At 43.4% G+C, this 21686-nt stretch overlaps 1 protein-coding gene across 1 annotated transcript in view; it reads left to right on the top strand.

Moving 5' to 3' along the window:
• Positions 1-21354, top strand: part of LOC138971348 (monocarboxylate transporter 13-like) — a 23992-nt gene extending 2638 nt beyond the window's left edge. Inside the window, exons 2-8 of the mRNA XM_070344069.1 lie at positions 1626-1704; positions 9497-9708; positions 11419-11559; positions 14862-14998; positions 16154-16490; positions 17548-17907; positions 18665-21354. Of these exons, the coding sequence (XP_070200170.1) occupies positions 9501-9708; positions 11419-11559; positions 14862-14998; positions 16154-16490; positions 17548-17907; positions 18665-19662 (2181 nt within the window). The 5' untranslated portion in view covers positions 1626-1704; positions 9497-9500 and the 3' untranslated portion in view covers positions 19663-21354. The remainder of the gene's footprint in view (positions 1-1625; positions 1705-9496; positions 9709-11418; positions 11560-14861; positions 14999-16153; positions 16491-17547; positions 17908-18664) is intronic.
• The last annotated feature ends 332 nt before the right edge of the window (positions 21355-21686 follow it).

The raw sequence follows: 21686 nt of genomic DNA, 5'->3' as shown, positions 1-21686 counted from the left end.
CCGTATTGCATTTCAGTTTGGTGGCTTAAAAATTAATTAATGACTTTGGTCATTAAAAATCTGAAAATTGTAAAAAAATAAATAAATTATAAAACGATCCAAATTTACGTTCATCTTATTCTTCATCCTTTTCTGATTCCAAAAACATATAAATATGTTATATTTGGATTAAAAACAAGCTCTGAAAATTAAAAATATAAAAATTATGATCAAAATTAACTTTCCGAAATCGTTTTAAAAACTATTTCATCTTATTCCTTGTCGGTTCCTGATTCCAAAAACATATAGATATGATATGTTTGGATTAAAAACACGACGCTCAGAAAGTTAAAACGAAGAGAGGTACAGTAAAGCGTGCTATGAAGCACAGCGCAACCGTTACCGCGCCAAACAGGCTCGTCACTTTCACTGCCTTTTGCACTAGCGGCGGACTACGTTCAGTTTCATTCTGTGAGTTCCACAGCTTGACTAAATGTAGTAATTTCGCCTTACGCGACTTGTTTTTTCTTGTGGCTGTTTGATCAATTCATAGCAAGCATTGACTGAAATAAACAATTTATATATCCAGCACAACATGCAATTCATTGACTTTTGACCCTAACCTTTTAACACTTCCCAAAATAAATCTTTGGTGGACATTGCATCGACGCTGTTCATTTTGAATGAACATTTTTCTTGTTGTGCTTTTGATTTGTCATTCATGAATATTGACAACTCACACACAAGTGTTCCAATCTTACATGCGAAAAAAAAGCAAACTCCCAAAATACAGTAACACTGTGAATGATGGAGGTTCATAAAATAGAACTTACTTTGGTGGATCGTGAGTGATCTCTATGACATACAAACTCTCTAAAGGCCCGAGCAGCTGCGGTTCCCCAGCATTCTAAAGCGAACAGCGGTAGAAGCTTACAACTTTTTTCATTTCTGTGGAGCCGGTGAACCGTGCTCTTGTTAACCGACCGCGTTTTTTTCTTCTGAAGACACATAAGTTAACCTACTGAGTAAAAACAAACTTGTTCACCTGTGTACTTAGTTTCAACAGATACTCTCCAGATACGAGTACTGTGCAAAGTGGGATTTGTTGTTGTTGCCGAATTATAAGCCACTAGAGGCATTTGAATAAATTTATTCATAAAAAAATTCCAGACCACCACATTTAGCGGTCAGGGTGCTGATTTTTGGTACGTGATTTAATAGAAAGCTGGTCTTATTTCATGTAAAACCCAGATCTGAGAGCTGTTTACACTGAAAGGAGTGCGCCTTTAATTTAACACATACATGGAATTAAATTGAGTTGGTGTCGTGTTGCTCCACGAATGCAACGTTATTGCTCGTGAGCTATTACGTGCGGTTTTGCACAATCTTTTCATAAAATAAAAAACAACCGAAAACATGTTCTATTTACTGGAAATTAATATATTAATTTTTGTTGTAAACACTGCCAACAGCTGTGTGACTGTGCACATGAATAGAGCATAGGTGTGTGTGTGTGTGTGTGTGTGTGTGTGTGTGTGTGTGTTCCTGCGTGCGTTCTTGCGTGCGTGCGTGTGCTAGTAGCTGTTGCAATTGCCTGCAGTCTTAAAACCCCGGGGATTTGACAGTGTGATTATTTTATGTTACAGCTGCTTGGAAAAGAGACAGAGCAGGAGGAGGAAACACACGAGCATTTTGTCTCGCCCTCGATTTAGCACGTCAAACCTGGTAAGCCATCTATCAGTATTTTGTGTGTGTTGCATACAGATCAATCAATCAATGAGTCTTATATCGCGCATATTCCGTGGGTACAGTTCTAGGCGCTCTGCAGTGATGCCGTGTGAGATGAAGTTTTATACGGCCAGTAGATTGCAGCCATTTCGGCGCATATTTACCTTTCACGGCCTATTATTCCAAGTCACACGGGTATAGGTAGACAATTATTAACTGTGCCTAAGCAATTTTGCCAGGAAAGACCCTTTTGTCAATCGTGGGATCTTTAACGTGCACACCCAATGTAGTGTACACGGGGGGAGGTTCGGACACCGAAGAGAGTCTGCACACAAAGTTGACTCTGTGAAATAAATTTCCGCCGAACCTGGGATCGAACTCACGCTGACAGCGGCCAACTGAATACAAATCCAGCGCGCTACCAACTGAGCTATATCCCCGCCCGATATACAGATATACAAGTGAACAGTGGAATCCTCATCTTAACTCCTTCCCCCACCCTCTCTAATTTAAGACAATTCCGCTTTTAAGATCTTGCTTTCTTAGATTTTCGTTTCACAGCCTCTGTAAATTGAGCTCCATTTTAAGATTTCTCACTTTTTAGGACCCGATTATCTCAGATTTTTGGAGGCCTGGAAAGGGGGTAACGCTGCATTAATGGATTTGTGTCACCACAGATCCACAATTATGTATCTAAAAGAGATAATACCTAAGGAGAAAGGCCCTCAGATCGCTTCCAAAGTTTTACCATGATTCTGCATTACAAATAATGCTTCCGCACAGGACTGCTTTCACTTTGTAAAAGAAAGTGTTTGAAAAGCTTAACTAAATGTCGTGAATCAGAAAAGAAAGGGCTGCCTTTGTGATGGTTAGTTTGTGTTATTTCCACTGAGTTACTTCCCTTGTTTGTGTACGCGATAAACGTTACTAGGGGACTGCGTCATCGATGGCGCTCCCGTCTTTTCGTCAGGCGACGCTCCTTGACTACTTCTTGCACCCACACACACACACACACGCACGCACGCACGCACGCACGCACGCACGCACGCACGCACGCACGCACGCACGCACCGTGCACGCACGCACGTACGTACACACACGCACGCACGCACGCACGCACGCGCGCGCATACCCGTTGAAAGATTAGGTCTAAAATACACGAACTGGGATGCATGTAGAAGAACTCCTGAATCCGAAGGGTCCACCAGATAGTCAAGTGGACGGCCTTGACTTGCATTGAAAGTTTGAAGGAAATGACACGGGAATTAATGCTTTCATTGGAGTGCGAAATTTGTCGCAATATTTTTCTTTTGCTTATTTTATGTGGCCTACCTTAGAAGTATGAGTTGTCTGAATCCTTTTTTGGCAATTCTCTGTGAGCAGAAATGAAAGCAGGTGCGCAGCATTTTTACAAACATATCGGTTATATTTTTTACAAATCCATAAACTGCAACATCTGTTTCAGTGTCTTTCTTTTTGTGTCTATCTTTTATTTTCGATGCATGAAAGAACGCACGAACAGAAAAGGGGATAAAGAGCTTATCATTAAAACGGACAATTGTTTGAATGGCTACACAACAACAAAAGAAAACACATATTTCTGTTGTGAGTAACTGGGAAAACACACACACACACACACACACACACACACACACACACACACACACACACACACACACACACACACACACACACACACACACACACACACACACACACACACACACTTTTATTGTTTTTTTATTGTAAAAAATAAACATTTGTTAAAATGTTCATTTAAGCAAATGTGACAATGAGAGAAAGAAAGCTGTATGTTAAAACATCTGTGATACTTGATAATTAATCAAATGCAACGAAACAAATGTATACCCGCAAACAAACTGTCCATAAACTAACCTTTCTTTTTGTTCTTAATGTTTGTTTTATTCTTATATCTGCAACGTCGATTATAAAATGCATAAGTGAACATGTCACGCTTTCAGTTCCGCATCTGTTGTGTTATATGGAGGGGAAAACGCATGTTTCATGCTTATCAAACTAACATAGTTGTGCTTTGTATTAAACGAGAGGTAAAGCCTGATATTCATTTGGCGAAGTGGACTTGGCGAAGTCTACTTTATGAAGTTCGATGCAGGAAGCGTTGGCAATGAATTTCCGGTAAAAATACTTCGCGAAGTTTTTGCGAAACCAATTTTGGGCTCAATAGACGATATTTGAAAATAACTCAGTCAGGATTTCCAGCGGTCTGATAGACCTTATAAGCACAGATAACTTTTTTGCAAAACACTTCAAAGCAACCAGACTTTTAAAACAACTCAGTTATTATTGTTTTGATCCCAATGTTAACAACGAAAGGAAAAGAGCATTTTATTATGTCTTATCTCAGACACACAGATTCTCTCACTACATTCAAGACAAATCTCAAAACACACCTCTTTCAGCGCAAGTGATTTCCCCCCCAGCATCTCCCCACCCACCCCATCCCGCCCCACCTCACCCCCTACCTAGTGCCTAAAATAACGTGTATATATATTTTCTGCGCTTTGTGTCAGCACTGTTTGTGTGTGTGTAAATAGTACCGTTGACACGTTTTTATATAGAAGCCTACTATGGTTCTTGTGCTTAGGCTGTGTATTGGACTGTCATTGTATGCCTGCATTATTAGTTGTCAGTAATTATTACATGTGCTGATTGTTCTCTTTGCCTGCGCGCGTATAGTATGTTGGTTATGTTTGGTCATAGTATGTTTGTTTATGTTTGGTCGTTATCTTGCCTGTGCGTGTATTGTATGTTTGGTCGCTTTCTTTGCCTGTGCATGTATAGTTTGTTGGTTATGTTTGGTCGGTTTCTTTGCCTGTGCGTGTATAGTATGCTTGGTCGATGTATGTATTGTAAAGCGCTAAGAGTAGACATTTTTCTAGAATAGCGCTATAAAAGTTTGCATTATTATTGAGTCACTTAAGAAAAAGTGACTCTATGTAATCGGTCAGTGTTAGTCTGTCCGGCCGGCCGGCCGTCCGGCCGGCCGTCCGGCCGGCCGTCCGGCCGGCCGTCCGTAGACACCACCTTAACGTTGGACTTTTCTCGGAAACTATCAAAGCGATCCGGCTCATATTTTGTTTAGTCGTGACCTCCAATGACCTCTACACTTTAACGATGGTTTCGTTGACCTTTGACCTTTTTCAAGGTCACAGGTCAGCGTCAAAGGAAAAATTAGACATTTTATATCTTTGACAAAGTTCATCGGATGTGATTGAAACTTTGTAGGATTATTCTTTACATCAAAGTATTTACATCTGTAGCCTTTTACGAACGTTATCAGAAAAACAAGGGAGATAACTAGCCTTTTCTGTTCGGCAACACACAACTTAACGTTGGGCTTTTCTCGGAAACTATAAAAGTGACCGGGCTCAAATTTTATGTGAACGTGACTCCCAGTGACCTCTACACTTTGACGTCTGCTTTGGTGACCTTTGACCTTTTTCAAGGTCACAGGTATGTCTTGAAGGAAAAAAATTGAAATATCATATCTCTGAAACTATTCATCGGATTTGATTCAAACTTTATAGGATTATTCTTTACATCAAATTATTTACATCTGTATTGTGTTGTGAATAGCAATTTCTTCCTGTCCATCTGATGCCTCATATAATATTCAGAACTGCGAAAGTGACTCGATCGAGCGTTTGCTCTTCTTGTTATTATTATTATTATTTTTAGAACAGCCGGCTCTGCAGACCAATCTTTTGAGACCTTCCTTAATATTAATAGACGTTTTCCGGAAATACCTCTGTCAGGAATTTGAAGCAGTGTAGTAGAGTAAGAGCCCCTTTTACAAGGACAAGCTTTTGAAAACGAGGCGAAGCATGTGCCACGCTTCCGATCGGCTTTATTCAGCGATCGGGACGAACAACTATCTCTGATTTGTAAGTTATGCAGCTTGTGCACAATATTATGATGCCCCTTTCTTTCGAAAATCAGCGTCAACGAGTTCATCCCAGTTCAGGATTTGTTGCGGCAATTATCCCTGGGCAGTAGTGATTGCTCACAAAGTGTTTTGATTGAGGTCACGTTGGTTTGGCATGAGCTAACGTGATTTTAGGAAAACACAAGTGCTTAGCGAACACTTTTAGTGACAGTGATCAATCGGCGGTGAAGCGTGGCTCTGATGTGCATAGGGTATCATATTCATCCCACGCTACATGACATGCAAATCAGAGTTAGTTGTTCGTCCCGATCGTAGCCTGATAAAGCCAATCGGAAGCGTGGTACACACATGCTTCACCTCATTTTTGAAAAGCTTGTCCTTGTGAAAGGGGCTCTTACTCTACCACACTGCTTCAAAATCCTGCCAGAGGTATTTCCGGAAAACGTCTATTAAGGAAGGTTTTAAAAGATTGATCTGCAGAGCCGGCTGTGCTAAAAATATGAAACAAAATGATCTTTCCCCTTTGTTTGTAACATTACGACCAAAACAATAATAACTGAGTTGTTTTAAAAGTTTGGTTGCTTTGAAGTGTTTTGCAAAAAAGTTATTTGTGCTTATAGGGAGCTCCCATGGGGTCGCCTTCACGCGGCGGGAGTGTTTCCACAGAGCTACCCCACCCCTTTACTTCTCTTCTTTTGTCTTATTTCTGCCTTACCAGTCCTTTCACCTATATTTCCTTCCAAGAAAACTCTCCCTACTATTCCCTGCAGTTTTCCAATTCTTTTCTTGTCTTATTTCTACCTGACTGGATCCATCACCTTTATTTCACTTACCAAAAGTCTTCTTTTCCACATCCTTATTTCTCTGCCCCCCGCATGTCGTAAGAGGCGACTAACGGATTCTGTTTCTCCTTTTACCCTTGTTGAGTGGTTCTTGTATAGAATATAGTCAATGTTTGTAAAGATTTTAGTCAAGCAGTATGTAAGAAATGTTTAGTCCTTTGTACTGGAAACTTGCATTCTCCCAGTAAGGTCATATATTGTACTACGTTGCAAGCCCCTGGAGCAATTTTTTGATTAGTGCTTTTGTGAACAAGAAACACTTAACAAGTGGCTCTATCCCATCTCCCCCCTTTCCCCTATCCCATCTCCCCCCTTTCCCTCGTCGCGATATAACCTTCGTGGTTGAAAACGACGTTAAACACCAAATAAAGAAAGAAAGTGCTTATAAGGCCAGAAAGAAGAACTCGTTAGAGTAATATATGAACCATTACAATATCTCTACCGATCAATCCAAAATATTGCCTGGTGGTGAGTAAGGGTTGGTAAGAAATCGCATATCATGTACAACAGTATTTCAGGTTCCACTCAGCTGTCATCAGGAAGACTGTTATATAATATTTTACCGAGCAACAAAAGAAACGCGAAAAAATTCTGCATTGTTTGATTGAAAAAATCTCGAACAATTATAGAGTTAGGGTTATGAAACCACAAAAGTATGATGAAGGCATGTTTGACTTAGCTGTTGTGTGATTATTTTGATGCTTCGACTGTTTCAACACACGGGACAAGCAGGTTTCACATTAAACACATAATGCGCGCTCGCAGCACGTGCAAGTCGAGCAGGAGAAATCTGATGTGTGAAATGTGTTCACTAATGCATTAGCAACCAAAAGAGACCATGGCACGCTTGCTGCCAGTCTCACTTTTGAAACAGTCAGGATGCCAAGATTGACACCACCAAAACGCCAGGTCGACTTAAAGCTGGGGATGATCCAGAAGCGCTGGCATGTGCTCGTGCACATGTCAACAGTCTATCACCTTCAGCAATGTTTTGTTGACATTGGAAGCACTGCAATTATGCAACGCGGTAGAATATTCGCATTACCTCAATAAGAGAAGATCGCAAGTTCCTGCCACGTCGTCTTCAATATGAGAATATAGTCATTTTTTGTAAAGATTTTAGTCAAGCAGTATGTAAGAAATGTTAAGCCCTTTGTACTGGAAACTTGCATTCTCCCAGTAAGGTAATACATTGTACTACGTTGCAAGTCCCTGGAGCAAATTTTTGATTAGTGCTTTTGTGAACAAGAAACAATTGACAAGTGGCTCTATCCCATCTCCCCCCCCCCCTTTCCCCGTCGCGATATAACCTTCGTGGTTGAAAACGACGTTAAACACCAAATATAAAGAAAGAAAGTCTTCGATATCGATTCATTACAGCCACTGATACTACCAGGAACATCATTGGGAACCACCAGTGTCCGATCAGTGACCAGACAGCGCGATGAAGACTGACCGAGCGAGACCTCCAAAACTTCTGGTCAGCTAGAGGACACTTCCTTCCTCGAAGACATGAAGTGGCGCGCTAGCAGTTGGCCCAGAATCACCTAACTGGAACTTGTGGCAATAACCAAAACAATGTGTTCCCTGATATGATGACCCTTGCTGCATCAATCATGTTAATGAGCTTGCGAGAGTGTGGAGAAAAAGGGGTGAGCGTTATGTTGATGGCTGCATCATTGAACACAATGCGCAGGGTGGACTAAACGAGATGGTATGGGGTATAATTTGCCTCAACCAAACTTTCAGACCTGTGCTTTTTCACAATCTTGGTCCTTGTCGGGAAAATGGTATTAACTAATGCATCCACTTCACGAGGCGCCGATGTCAGACAGTCATCAACGCCAGCGGGGGCCATACGCATAATGACTTTCCGGCGTGTTTTGGGTTGCCCCCCCCCCCCCCCCCCCCCCTGGCCATGCAATGTACCTCTCAGAGGAAAAAAAATGTGGACTTTGGACCCCTGCCTTCAGTTGGAACCCCCTCCCCCCCTCAAACGAACTTGGTCCGGCCCTGGAAGGAGAGTGTTATAAGAACATCTCACCTTTATTTCGATTCGTTTCAATGTCAGGTGTTTTAGCTATGCAATTTTCAAAAGTCAAGTTAACTTATTTCTGAAGATAATTCGCGTTTCTTTTGTTGCTCGGTATAGTAACTAGTGTTTCAATATGTACTCGGAACTAGAAATCATTGATACGAGTGACTTCCCTTGAACCTGACTCGATAACGTGGAGGCTTAATCAATCATACATGTCAGAAGTGAGAATATGTGACTTGTATGAACTATACAGTGATAAGATGGTGCAGGCAAACATGCCACAACTATATCGATGACGAAGGAGTTTTCACAGCGCAAATGCACTAGCCTACCTGTTTGCGAACTAAGTGGTACAAACAGAATAGGATTATCACTGGGATGTCAGGTGGACCTTGAAGGTTATCGTTCAAGATATCATAATCTTCCGAGTTTGGAAATAGACCTGCTTCGTACACTACTTTGCAGGAGCTATATATATATATGTGTGTGTCGGGCGTAGTGGCGTAGTGGAAAGACATCGGTCTCCTGATCAGCGCTGTCGACGGGTTACGGTTAGCCAGAGCCCAATCGGCTACGTGTAAACTAAGTTTAGCTCAGCGTTGATGTTTAGGCAGACAGATTGACTAAATGTGTTGATATTGCCTTACAAGACTTGATGGGTTTTGTGCGTGTGTGTGTGTGTGTGTGTGTGTGTGTGTGTGTGTGTGTGTGTGTGTGTGTGTGTGTGTGTGTGTGTGTGTGTGTGTGTGTGCGTGTTTGTGCGTGCGTATGTGTGTATGCGTACGTGTGTATTTGGGTGCAGGCATGAGGTGCGTCCGTGCGTACCTCCGTTCGTTTCTGCAAGCATGGGAGCGCACATATTTTGCCTGTATGTTTCTGCTAGCGCGCGAACGTCCGTGTGCGTTCGTTTATAAACTCACGCGTGGTGTATACTAAACCGCTTGTATTCATGTCTTCATCTGAGAGTTTTCTCGTCCACAGAAGCATGACGAAAGAAGTGGACATCGGCCGGCGTGAGAGTGCCTGCAGCCGCTGGCCAGTGCTGGTCTCTTGCTTCTTCTGCCATTTGACCATCGTGTCCGTCAGCTATCACGCGGGCGTGCTGCACGTGGCTCTGTTGGACACGTACGGTCAGAGTGTGGTCACCACGGCCTGGCTGGGCTCCGTCTACACCTGTCTGCCTTACCTGGTCGGTAAGGACGACCAATGGACACTGTCCAGGCTAGTTAGTTAAAGCTGAACTCTCGTTGAATGGTGTGTTTGTGTCCTTCATTGTGTGTGTGTGTGTGTGTGTGTGTGTGTGTGTGTGTGTGTGTGTGTGTGTGTGTGTGTGTGTGTGTTTGTATGTGTATGTGTGTGTGTGTGTGTTTGTATGTGTGTGTGTGTGTGTTTGTATGTGTGTGTGTGTGTGTGTCAGTGTGTGTATGTGTGTGTATGTGTGTGCATGTGAGTGTGTGTGTGTGTGTGTGTGTGTGTGTGTGTGTGTGTGTGTGTGTGTGTGTGTGTGTGTGTGTGTGTGTGTGTGTGTGTGTGTGTGCGATTAATGTCGAACTCTGACTGTTTGGTGTGCCTTTCTTCTTTCAAACGCTAGTTTTATAGTATAAAAAAAATCAATGCTCTTCAGCTCTATAGCTGGTTCGTGACAACGTGCTACTTGGATGTAACCCTTTGTTTCAATAACTACGTAATTATTGAAGTGTTATTCTCTGACAATTGATTGAAGACAAAGGGACTATTCCAACCTGTATGCAGGTGAAATAGTCATCCTGAACTCAGGTAACAAATGAGTTACTTCCCTTCGGGTCTCATTCTATCCCTGACAGGATGCCTTGGTTTTCCTTCTCTGGAGAGGAAATCGATTTTTTACATATTTAGATCTTTTCGTAATGTGTTATGGATATAAGCAGATTCGCGATCGTCGATAATGATTTTTCATGGTGTTGTGTAATTTTTAAATTACAAAGGAATTGATATGTAAGACAGTTTCAAGCGAGCTATCTTTCGCGGATGTATATACTGTGCAAACAACTCTAAAGTGTCACGTGATAATCAACTTTGGCTTCGGTGCGCGCCGGTGCAGACGATTTTTTTCTGTAACCAGTTGAGAGTGATGCAACCATATATCACGGTCTCCTTCCGACAGCAGTCTCAAAATTTCGACTTGTTTTGACCTTAGAACGATGTCTTTATCATAACTGTGAAGAACAGAACGGAGATCACTGTCGAAGTCGGCCAATCTGCAATCATTTTCGTCTCGCGAACACTGATCTCAAATTTAGATCAGTGCTCGCGAAAAACATATGGGAGATAACTCTGTATTCTTGTTTTGATAGATTCGCGCAATAATTTAGCATGCTGTCAGAGAGAAACTGGCGATAGCCGTGGAGCGATGATTATCAGAATGGTGAAATAGTGTGTAGTGCCGGAAGGGTAACAAGGTTTTTGGTCCGGACGGATCATGTAGGGAAAGAAAACAGCAGCAACAAATGAAAACGATTTCTCAAAAAGATTCGCAAATGACGTCATCCAAAAATCAAATTCATTTCCATACCATAATCGCAAAAAAAACACAAATCCAATCGCAAGAGAATGAAATCCGAAACAAATAGACTGGTAACGTTTCAAAATCTAGAATCCCCAAACAAGAAGGGTTAACATTTCGGAACGTTTAATTCAGGACAAAACGAAACAATCACAAGACATTCAAAGCAATTTTTAGATCAGTCACAGCATCATTTAACATCGATTTTTTGTCTCTTGTCTACCTTGTTTGCCCAGTGAAAAGGCCGATAGGTCAAAGGTGTTGTGAATTTTTCATTTTTCCTGAATTAAACGTTTCACTAACTTGACCTTTCTTAAAAATTAAAAAAAAAAATCTTATTTTAAAATGTGATGTTTTCCAGGTCCCTTGGCGAGCATAGTGATCAACAGTTTCGACCTGAGGACTTGCCTCATTGTGGCAGGTTTAATGGCGGCCGTTGGCTCATCCAGCTGCTTCTTCGTCACCCAGTTTCCCTACCTCTACCCGGCGCTAATACTAGCAGGTATCTGCGTACAGTTCTGTTAATATTTAATCACAATAATACGCATGTAAGGTGGGCAATCACACAGTGTTTGGATGAAGAATTTTTTTAAAAACTGATTTTGAAGCTGCTATAACTAGAAGCATGAGAGAATGACATATTTCATGAAAATCACCACGATACACTTAATAATAATAATAACTGGATATTTTTAAGTGCCTAACCCTATGGCTCTAGGCCCTTTACAGAATGCCGTGTGAGATGGATTTTTTTAGGCCAGTATATCGCTGCCATTTCGGCGCATATTTACCTTTCAAGAGCCTCTTATTCCAAGTCACACGGGTATTTGGTGAACATTTTTATCTTAAGCGAAAGACACAGACATGTTATCTTAAGCCTAAACAATTTTCCTAGGAAAGACCCTTTTGTCAATCGTGGGATCTTTAACGTGCACACCCCAATGTAGTGTACATTTAAGGCCATTTACCATTGTTTTCCTCACAGGGGAACGTTCTTTATAGGCACAATCCTTACTAGCTTGAATGTGTACAGGTTTTTAGTTTGGGTAAAACCATCCCTCCACTTGGACACATTCGAAAAAGCAGCACCTTGGCCACCGGCACGATGGCCTTGTGGTAAGGCGTCCGCCCCGTGATCGGGAGGTCGTGGGTTCGAACCCCGGCCGGGTCATACCTAAGACTTTAAAATTGGCAATCTAGTGGCTGCTCCGCCTGGTGTCTGGCATTATGGGGTTAGTGCTAGGACTGGTTGGTCCGGTGTCAGAATAATGTGACTGGGTGAGACATGAAGCCTGTGCTGCGACTTCTGTCTTGTGTGTGGCGCACGTTAAATGTCAAAGCAGCACCGCCCTGATATGGCCCTTCGTGGTCGGCTGGGCGTTAAGCAAACAAACAACAAGTCGCGTAAGGCGAAATTACTACATTTAGTCAAGCTGTGGAACTCACAGAATGAAACTGAACGTAGTCCGCCGCTAATGCAAAAGGTAGTGAAAGTGACGAGCCTGTTTGGCGCGGTAGCGATTGCGCTGTGCTTCATAGCACCCTTTACTGTACCTCTCTTCGTTTTAACTTTCTGAGCGTGTTTTTAATCCAAACATATCATATCTATATGTTTTTGGAATCAGGAACCGACAAGGAATATGATGAAATTGTTTTTAAATCGATTTCGGAAATTTTATTTTGATCATAATTTTTATATTTTTAATTTTCAGAGCTTGTTTTTAATCCAAATATAACATATTTATATGTTTTTGGAATCAGAACATGATAAAGAATAAGATGAACGTAAATTTGGATATTTTTATAAATTTTGTTTTTTACAATTTTCAGATTTTTAATGACCAAAGTCATTAATTAATTTTTAAGCCACCAAACTGAAATGCAATACCGAAGTCCGGCCTTCGTCGAAGATTGCTTGGCCAAAATTTCAATCAATTTGATTGAAAAATGAGGGCGTGACAGTGCCGCCTCAACTTTTACAAAAAGCCGGATATGACGTCATCAAAGAAATTTATCGAAAAAAAGAAAAATAGTTCCGAGGATATCATACCCAGGAACTCTCATGTCAAATTTCATAAAGATCGGTCCAGTAGTTTACTCTCAATCGCTCTACACACACACACAGACAGACAGACAGACACACACGATGTTACGAAGCGGTTTACTCGTATCTGTGGTAATGTGTATTGTTGTAAATAGACTAGACTATAGCGATGGTCAGACATTGGAAAGGGCTATAGGCTGCATACCGTCGCGTTGACCGCAGTTGAACCTTGTGTAACTGACAAGGTTTTTCACGTGCAAGTAATGCAGGCGACAGCTCACTGGCAATGTCATAGCAAGAACGACTTTGTAAAATCAGTCGCCGTCAAGGAGCCAAGCTCGACTCATGTTTTTCGTAACACGTTAGCAGACGGGCTCCTGTTTTAGGTATCTGACTGAAGAAGGATGAAGACTGACGAACTTTCCCTATCAGTCTACGTGATATCTTCCATTTTCATATTCATGCCAGGCCGGCGACTGTACTAAATGTTGGCTTTACACTCTTTTGAGTGTTCCAACTGGGGGGTTTTCATCGCCGGAGGCTGAACTGAACCAGTCAACTGCGGCTTGTGGACATGACCATGGCATGGAGAGCTGGCAGGGTTCTACAGTTAGCCGCCGAGACGAACTGGAAGGATCAAGGACTACGTCAAGCAATGGTTGCGGTGTCGTGAGGACTGGTGCACCCTTGTCAGTCGTCTGAAGGACTTACAGCCATACCAACATCTTGAAAGCCGAAAGATGGCAGTAGGGTAACGTACAGTAGAATACCTATTCGTCTTACCTGTTAAGCTGCTTTGTTTGAGCCAAAAGGTGTCTGCGTCTTGGACTGTAGAGTTTCTTGCGGTGTTGTCGGCCTAGGGTACTGGTCGAAGCCCGGAAATGATTTTGTGATGTAAAAAGCTTTGTAAACTAATAATAATTAGTCTTGGCAGTGTCAAGATCCATTTAACACCAGGTTTTTGCGTGTGTGAGTGCGTGTGCGCTTGTGCCTTGTAAGCTACGGTAGCGGACAACTATTCAGATTACATTCAAGTCTGTAAACAAATACTAAATTTATAGAGTGGTGTAGAGACATTTATGAGTGTCTAGAAACAGGCCAATAAAGGACCATAACATCTGGCGCAATACGGGCTATACCACTCCATAACACACACACATACACCACACCCTCGTCTCGATTCCCCCCTCTACGTTAAAACATTAGTCAAAACTTGACTAAATATAAAAAGCACCTTGGCCGCTTCCTGTGCAGAACGGGATTGGGGCGGGTGAGGGGGACGGGGAGGGGGGGATTTTGCATATTGATGAAAAAGGTGTCATTAACACGCACGCACACAGGCACACACACACACACGCAACACGCGCGCACGCGCGCACGCACGCACGCACGCACGCACGAACGCATGCACACACACACACACACACACACGCAACACGCGCGCACGCACGCACGCACGCACGCACGCACACACACACACATACACACACACCCACACACACACCCACCCACACACAGACACAGACACAGACACAGACACACACACACACACACACACACACACACACACACACACACACACACACACACACACACACACACACACACACACACACACACACATCTGTACGTGTAGATTACATCTTTGTAACAAGGATACCGTGAGGTTTTTGCCTTTCTTATTTGACAACGTTTTTCTCCTTTCTCTTTAAAACGTTTTGCAACGTTCGTTATGTTTAGGTTGTTTTCGATCTTAACAGGCACGGGCCAAGGTTTTGCGATGACTGCATCTTACGTGGCCATCAACTACAACTTTCCCAGTCAGGCCAATATTCTCATCGGTATATGTGTGTGCGGTTCTGGGCTGGGTATCTTCATTCATCCGCCGTTATTGCAGGTGTGTTCGTCTGTCTGTACGCCCGTCTGTCTGTCGGTCTGTTTGTCTATCGTGTGTCTTTCAAGTTTGTCTATCATTTCAGCTTCTTCTCTTTTTTAAATAATTTTTTTGTAACAGTTTTGTTGTGGCATCACTTTACTATGCCATTCCTGGGAAATTTGGGTCGCTTTATCTTATAGGAAAGCTAGCAACAACAAGCGTCGCGCTACCCAGACATGTGCGTGTTTTGGTGTCACCTGCACTTACTTAAGGCAGAATGAACGAGCTATTTTACATGCCAGGGGGATGGGCATTTATACCGTCCTTGAGTCATCATATAAAGTGGACCCGTGGCTGCAATTCTTCTTACTTCCTCAGAGTATCAGTATGAGGATAGGTCCTAAAATCATCTCTAACTAGACTGACTCGCACGGAACCGGAAATATGTACTGACAAGGTGTCGTCATTTTGAAGTTCTGCCTACATTTCCTCTGGGTATGAGTAAGAGGGTAGGTCATAAAATCATCTCTAACTAGACTGACTCGCACGGAACCGGAAATATGTACTGACAAGGTGTAGATCGTCATTTTGAAGTTCTGCCTACATTTCCTCTGGGTATGAGTAAGAGGGTAGGTCATAAAATCATCTCTAACTAGACTGACTCGCACGGAACCGGAAATATGTACTGACAAGGTGTAGATCGTCATTTTGAAGTTCTGCCTACATTTCCTCTGGGTATGAGTAAGAGGGTAGGTCATAAAATCATCTCTAACTAGACTGACTCGCTCGGAACCGGAAATATGACTGTACTGACAAGGTGTAGATCGTCATTTTTGAAGTTCTGCCTACATTTCCTTTGGGTATGAGTAAGAGGGTAGGTCCTAAAATTATCTCTAACTAGACTGACTCGCACGGAACCGGAAATATGTACTGACAAGGTGTAGATCGTCATTTTGAAGTTCTGCCTACTTTCTACGATTATGAGTAAGAGGGAAGTTCCAAAACTCGTGTTTCACTAGACCGGTTTACCCGAGAGTAGAGGATGGTACTCTGTACTTGCAAGGTGGAAATCGTCATTTTGGATTTTTTCTGCTCACTTCATCCTTGCCGTGAATTGATTCTTTTCTTCATTTTTTTACTTTCTTTTATTTTTAAATCTTTTTTTTTCCATCTAAGCTTATGGTGGACAAATTCGGTCTTCATGGCGCCATGCTAGTGATCGGAGCCATATCGCTAAACTCTGTGGCCTGTGGGTTGGCGGTGCCCCCCTCCCCGTACGAGAAGCACCTACGACTGGCCAGGAAACAACGGAGACATCAGGGAACCTCCACGACCTTGGCGGCGTCCTTGAAGTCCCACCGTGACGTCATCACGGACTTCCGGTTCCTTGTTTTTCTGCTGACGGGTTTGGGGTTCTCTTCCGGTCTTGCGTGCTACTACCTCTACCTCCCTGATTTCCTCCTACACAGCAACTACGACGCTATGACGGCGTCTTTTGTCTTGTCGGCTACAGGTGAGGAATGGTTTCTGGTTTCAGAATTAGGTCTCCGTGGAACTGACGTCACATACTGGGCGAAGAATGAATATTTTTCAGATCAATTTCTTATTGTGTGTTAGTGTTACGATTGACGTCACATGGGGTTAAATCGGAATGTTGTTTTGATTTATGTTTTACTTTGAAACAAGTTTTAATGAGAAATCGAAGAGTTTGTGTAAATGAGTAAGGGCTTGAGCATGTGACTAAGTACTGGGCGGCTGACGTTAAAGCTGAAACGCACGTAAAAACGAACTAATTTGCCGTTGAAAAAAAGAGGGGACACTGCTAGTTCAGCTTCGATCCATCTTTGCCTGCTCTGGATGCTTTCCCCTGACGAATGAGTGTGAGAAATCGAGAGAGAGAGAGAGAGAGAGAGAGAGAGAGAGAGAGAGAGAGAGAGCGAGAGAGAGAGAGAGAGTGTGTGTGTGTGTGTGTGTGTGTGTGTGTGTGTGTGTGTGTGAGTGTGTGTGTGTGTGTGTGTGTGTGTGTGTGTGTGTGTGTGTGTGTGTTTGTGTTTTTCCTGTTTCTTTATTTTTATATTTTCTATTTTTTCAAAAGGCAGCAGATGATGTTCGTAAATAACTCTGTCTTGTTTATCGGCTGCGGTAGAGTTGTGCCCCTTCTAACAGTACTCAAACACACGCGGATGATATGTGAACTCAAGCGACCATGACCTAGATGAGGTCCGATGTGCATTATTTGCTGTGTCCTCTGCACAATAATGATGTCCTATACTTACGAAAGTAAGCTCATGGTCGCTCGAGTCCACATGTCACCAGCGATTGTTTGACTCACTATTTCGACCGCCGATGAAAGTCCGAAAATCCTGATATGACAGCATGCATGGATGAACTAAATATAACAATGTTCACATGTCACCAGCGATTGATTCCCTCACTGTTTCACCAGCCAATGAAAGTCCGACAAAGTCTAAGAGTTATTTCCAGAATCCCCCCATTGGTTGGTTTTAGCCTTTACCTCTAACCCCACACCTGTATACCTTCCTTCACGGTTGATCCTCTCCGCCCTGCAGGTATGGGCAGCATCCCGTCACGCCTGCTGACCGGAGGGGCCACCAACGACGACAACATCGACGCCACCACCTTCTTCTTCGGCATCCACGCTATGGCGGCCGTGGCTACGCTGCTCGTTCCCTTCACTGTGGGGTCCGTGGTGTCTCAAATGGTCCTGGCCGTCGTCTTCGGCGTGTACACGGGCGCGGCCTGGGCCTCTTACAGTCCGCTCTTGCTGGAGTTCCTGGGGGTGTGGCGGGTGGCCAACGGCGTGGGTCTCTACCTGTTCACCATGGGGGTCGGATACGTGGCCGGGCCGCCGCTGGCTGCCAGCCTCTACACCTACAGCCGCAACTTTCACCATGTCTTTTATTTTACAGGTGAGAGAGTGGGGATGGGGTGGGGTAGAGGTATGGGGGGGGGGGGGATTGGGGGAGGGGGGAGGTGACAAGAGAAGTAGACTGACTGACTGGCTGATTGACTGACTGATTCGACAAATCATTGTGCTTTATTCACCAATGTGTGCTGGGACATACATGATATCTACACAGAAGAGAGACAGACAGACACACACACACTCACACACACACACACACACACACACATACACACACACACACATACACACACACACACACACATATGGACATACAGACAGAAACAGAGAGAGAAAGAGAGATAGAGAGTGTGTGTGTGTGTGTGTGTGTGTGTGTGTGTGTGTGTGTGTGTGTGTGTGTGTGTGTGTTATGTGTGTGTCTATTTTCCCTTTCCTTCCATGAGGTTAGTGTCCGGGGAAAGAGGGGGGGGGGATAGGAAAGCGTAGTAGTTTAGTAAATGAAGATGGTCCAAGTCATCAGCGCTTTCCAGACAAAAGCCCTCATTCCACAAACTCTGGAAACTGATTCTTGCCGAAATGTGAATGGATGCGTAAACATGATCGATTTGCAACAGTTATTCTTTTTAAGCATTATATACCGAATGTGCTACAGTGAACTTTAACATTTTTTTATATTCAATTCTGAATTCATTTCGCTGACCTCATATTTCTCATTTGCAACTGTTTCTGTAAATACCAAAACAGCAATCCTTTTTGTTCAAAAATTACATGACTTTGCCATTTCTCTTTTTGCATTCTAGCCGCCATGTTCGCACTGGCAAGCGCTGCCAGCATGCTGTCTATGCTGGTCAAAAAGAAAGATGACGTCACTTTGTCGCTGAGCGCCATGATGAAAGCAGCCACACGGGTAGAGTTCGCCGTCGAGAGTGACGCCAACGTGGAAATGCAGCAAAAGGATCGCTTGCTGCCGCATTCAGGCCAAGAGAAAATCTTCACCGTTGTTGCCGAGGTCAGTCGAGCGCAGGGAAAAGACGGCTTGTCCAAACGCAGTGCTGTTCGCGAAGTTTTGTCCAGAAACATTGATGACCAGGAAAAGTGTGTACATTGCTGTGGAGATCCCGAAAGCATGACTTCGAGACATAGCGCTGTTAACGAGAGTATGTCCAAAAACATGGAAGACCAACCAATGCTTTCTCAATGCAGTGATGATCGTGAAAGCATGATTTCGAAACATAGTGTTGTTCACGAGAGTTTGTCCAGAAACACGGAAGACCAACCAATGCTTCCTCAATGCAGTGTTGATCGTGAAAGCATGACTTCGAGACAAAATGTTGATCACGAGAGTTTGTCAAGAAAAACGGAAGACCAACCAATTCTTTCTCAATGCAGTGTTGATCCCGAAAGCATGACTTCGAAACATAGCGTTGTTAACGAGAGTTTGTCCAGAAACACGGAAGCCCAACCAATGCTTCCTCAATGCAGTGATGACCGTGAAAGCATGACTTCGAAACATAGTGTTGTTCACGAAAGTGTGTCCAGAAACATGGAAGACCAACCAATGCTTTCTCAATGCAGTGATGACCGTGACAGCATGACGTCTAGACATAGCATTGTTCACGAGGATGTGTCTAGATGGAGTTGTTCTGGTGAGAACCCACCAAGCGACAGCAGTGACCACTTGGGCCCGTCAAGCTACAACAACGTCAACGATAAACGCGAGGACACCTCAAATCATAGTGACGATCACGAAAATACAATCACATACAATTATTCTTGCACGTCCGAAGATCGAAAATAGTAATGAAAATGGGAGGAGCTTTTTCGGAAACGACGACAATAATTGCGAGAGCGTAGACAGCCATGACCACAAGAGGTTGTCAGGATATGATGTCGATGATTTTGAGAGCAAAGGTAGTCACAGTTATGATCACAAGAGGTTGTCCAGAATCGTGTACACGGGAAGGAATAGTCCTCCAACAAGATCCCTTGTAAAATCTGTATCAACCCTTTTCAGGGATGGCCAGATATCAAACTTTTAATTCGCCAACCGGGCTAGTAACTTCAAGAAAGTTACTAGCCCGCCAGAGATGTCGCCGGCCCGGTACATACTACAATTGCTGCATCTGCTGTGTTTATATGCCTTTAAAACTCGATATTACAACCCAAAGTGTTGCATTTGACCAGAATATCCACCGGCCAGCTGGGCGAGTTGCAAAGCGGTTTCTACTAGCCCGGCGGATCTTTTACTTCTCCCCTGGCATCGGTCGGACGATTTGGCCACCCCTGCTTTTTAAAGGTGCTAGGTTTCCGCTTAACCCACTCACCGTTGTCTTTCTTTCTGTGCAATTCCTTTCGTCGGTAATTATTTGTAGCCACCCGGCGTGCATTTGGTGTTGCACCATTCCGACCATTCCAACGGCATTGACGTTCGAAAACACGAGATTATGGTGAATCTTGAACTTATACCCGAAATCAGCTGCCTGGCTGCATTATATGCGGAATCCCAGTTTTTCGTCGAATGAATTTGGCAACTGGCACCTATGTCAATCAGCAAAAATAAATTCCTGAAAAAAATCACATTCTGAAGAGGAAGTAGCCAGGCTGTAGATATCTATATCTATAATTATACGGCTTGTTTCTGTCTGTCTGTCTGTCTGTCTGTCTGTCTGTCTGTCTTTCTTCACGATGCACGGCCAAAGTTCTCGATGGATCTGCTTCAAATTTGGTGGGCATATTCAGGTAGACCCCGGACACAATCTGCGCGATGAAAATTTTCAACACGTGCTCTCAGCGCGCAGCGCTGAACCGATATTGGTTTTTCTGTACATCCATTCCCAGTAACTCTTCCTTATCTTCTCCAGTGTTTTGCGCGTTTATCTCCCTTCCTTCGTGTGGCGTCAATCGCGTACGGTGCGCCCGGCGAAGCCGGGTCAGGCGAAGCCGGGTACCCGGCGAAGCGGGTATTCATCTAGTTTGGCATATCTCTGATTGGAAGAATGCTCTTATTGCATGTTAAACGCCTGGAGAGATCTTTGGTGGTTTACAGGATCGTAAACGCGGGGATAATGGTATATTTTAACGAAGATTTGTTGCCGTTTTAGGTAATTGACTTGAGCCATTGCTTTGAAAGTTAAAGGCACAGTCCTTCCACTGACATCAGTTAGGAAAGGTTTCTCAGAACTGCCCGGGTTCTTAAATGGGCAACGACCAACCCATAATAATAATAATTGTCAGTAAGTACTGGTGTCACATGACTGATGTGAACCAGTTGATTGGCTAATGGCGATGCGCTAAAACTGTTAGCGCACTCTTGGAGTGCGCTAACTTTTCCACAGAGCGTATTCTTCCGCCCTTTGCCTGAGCGAGACTGTGCTCTCATCCTCAGAATTAATTAATGACATGTAGCTTATATTCTCCACAATACCAAAATACCATAAATTTCCTGCTTCTCAATTAAAGCAGAAGTGGGTTTTTTCTGACAGATTCCATGTGCCTGTGCCACAGGTAGCAGACTAGATTTCACTGAAATACGACTGCCTCAGTTCAGTAAATGAATGGTTTCCGAATTATTATTTCAAGGCAACAACAATCGGAATCGAAAACGTGTCGGGTTAAGAACGTTCTTACCATGTATAAAACTTATTACCAGCCTACCTCATGCGTGCAGACGAGCAATTGTTGTTTTTGAAATGAGACTGCAGTGCAGTGCCGTGGTTCGCTTGCCCTAGCCGCCCTAGCAGACGACATAAACCTCGCAGCAAATTAACATGTTGGGCAAATGTGAACAAACAAACGATGGGGACATAATACGTGTAGGGTTCA

Source organism: Littorina saxatilis, linkage group LG7 (assembly GCF_037325665.1).
Source record: "Littorina saxatilis isolate snail1 linkage group LG7, US_GU_Lsax_2.0, whole genome shotgun sequence".
NCBI lineage: Eukaryota > Metazoa > Mollusca > Gastropoda > Littorinimorpha > Littorinidae > Littorina > Littorina saxatilis.
The sequence above is the reverse complement of the archived record's forward strand: the minus strand, read 5'-3'. Positions and strand labels throughout refer to the sequence as shown.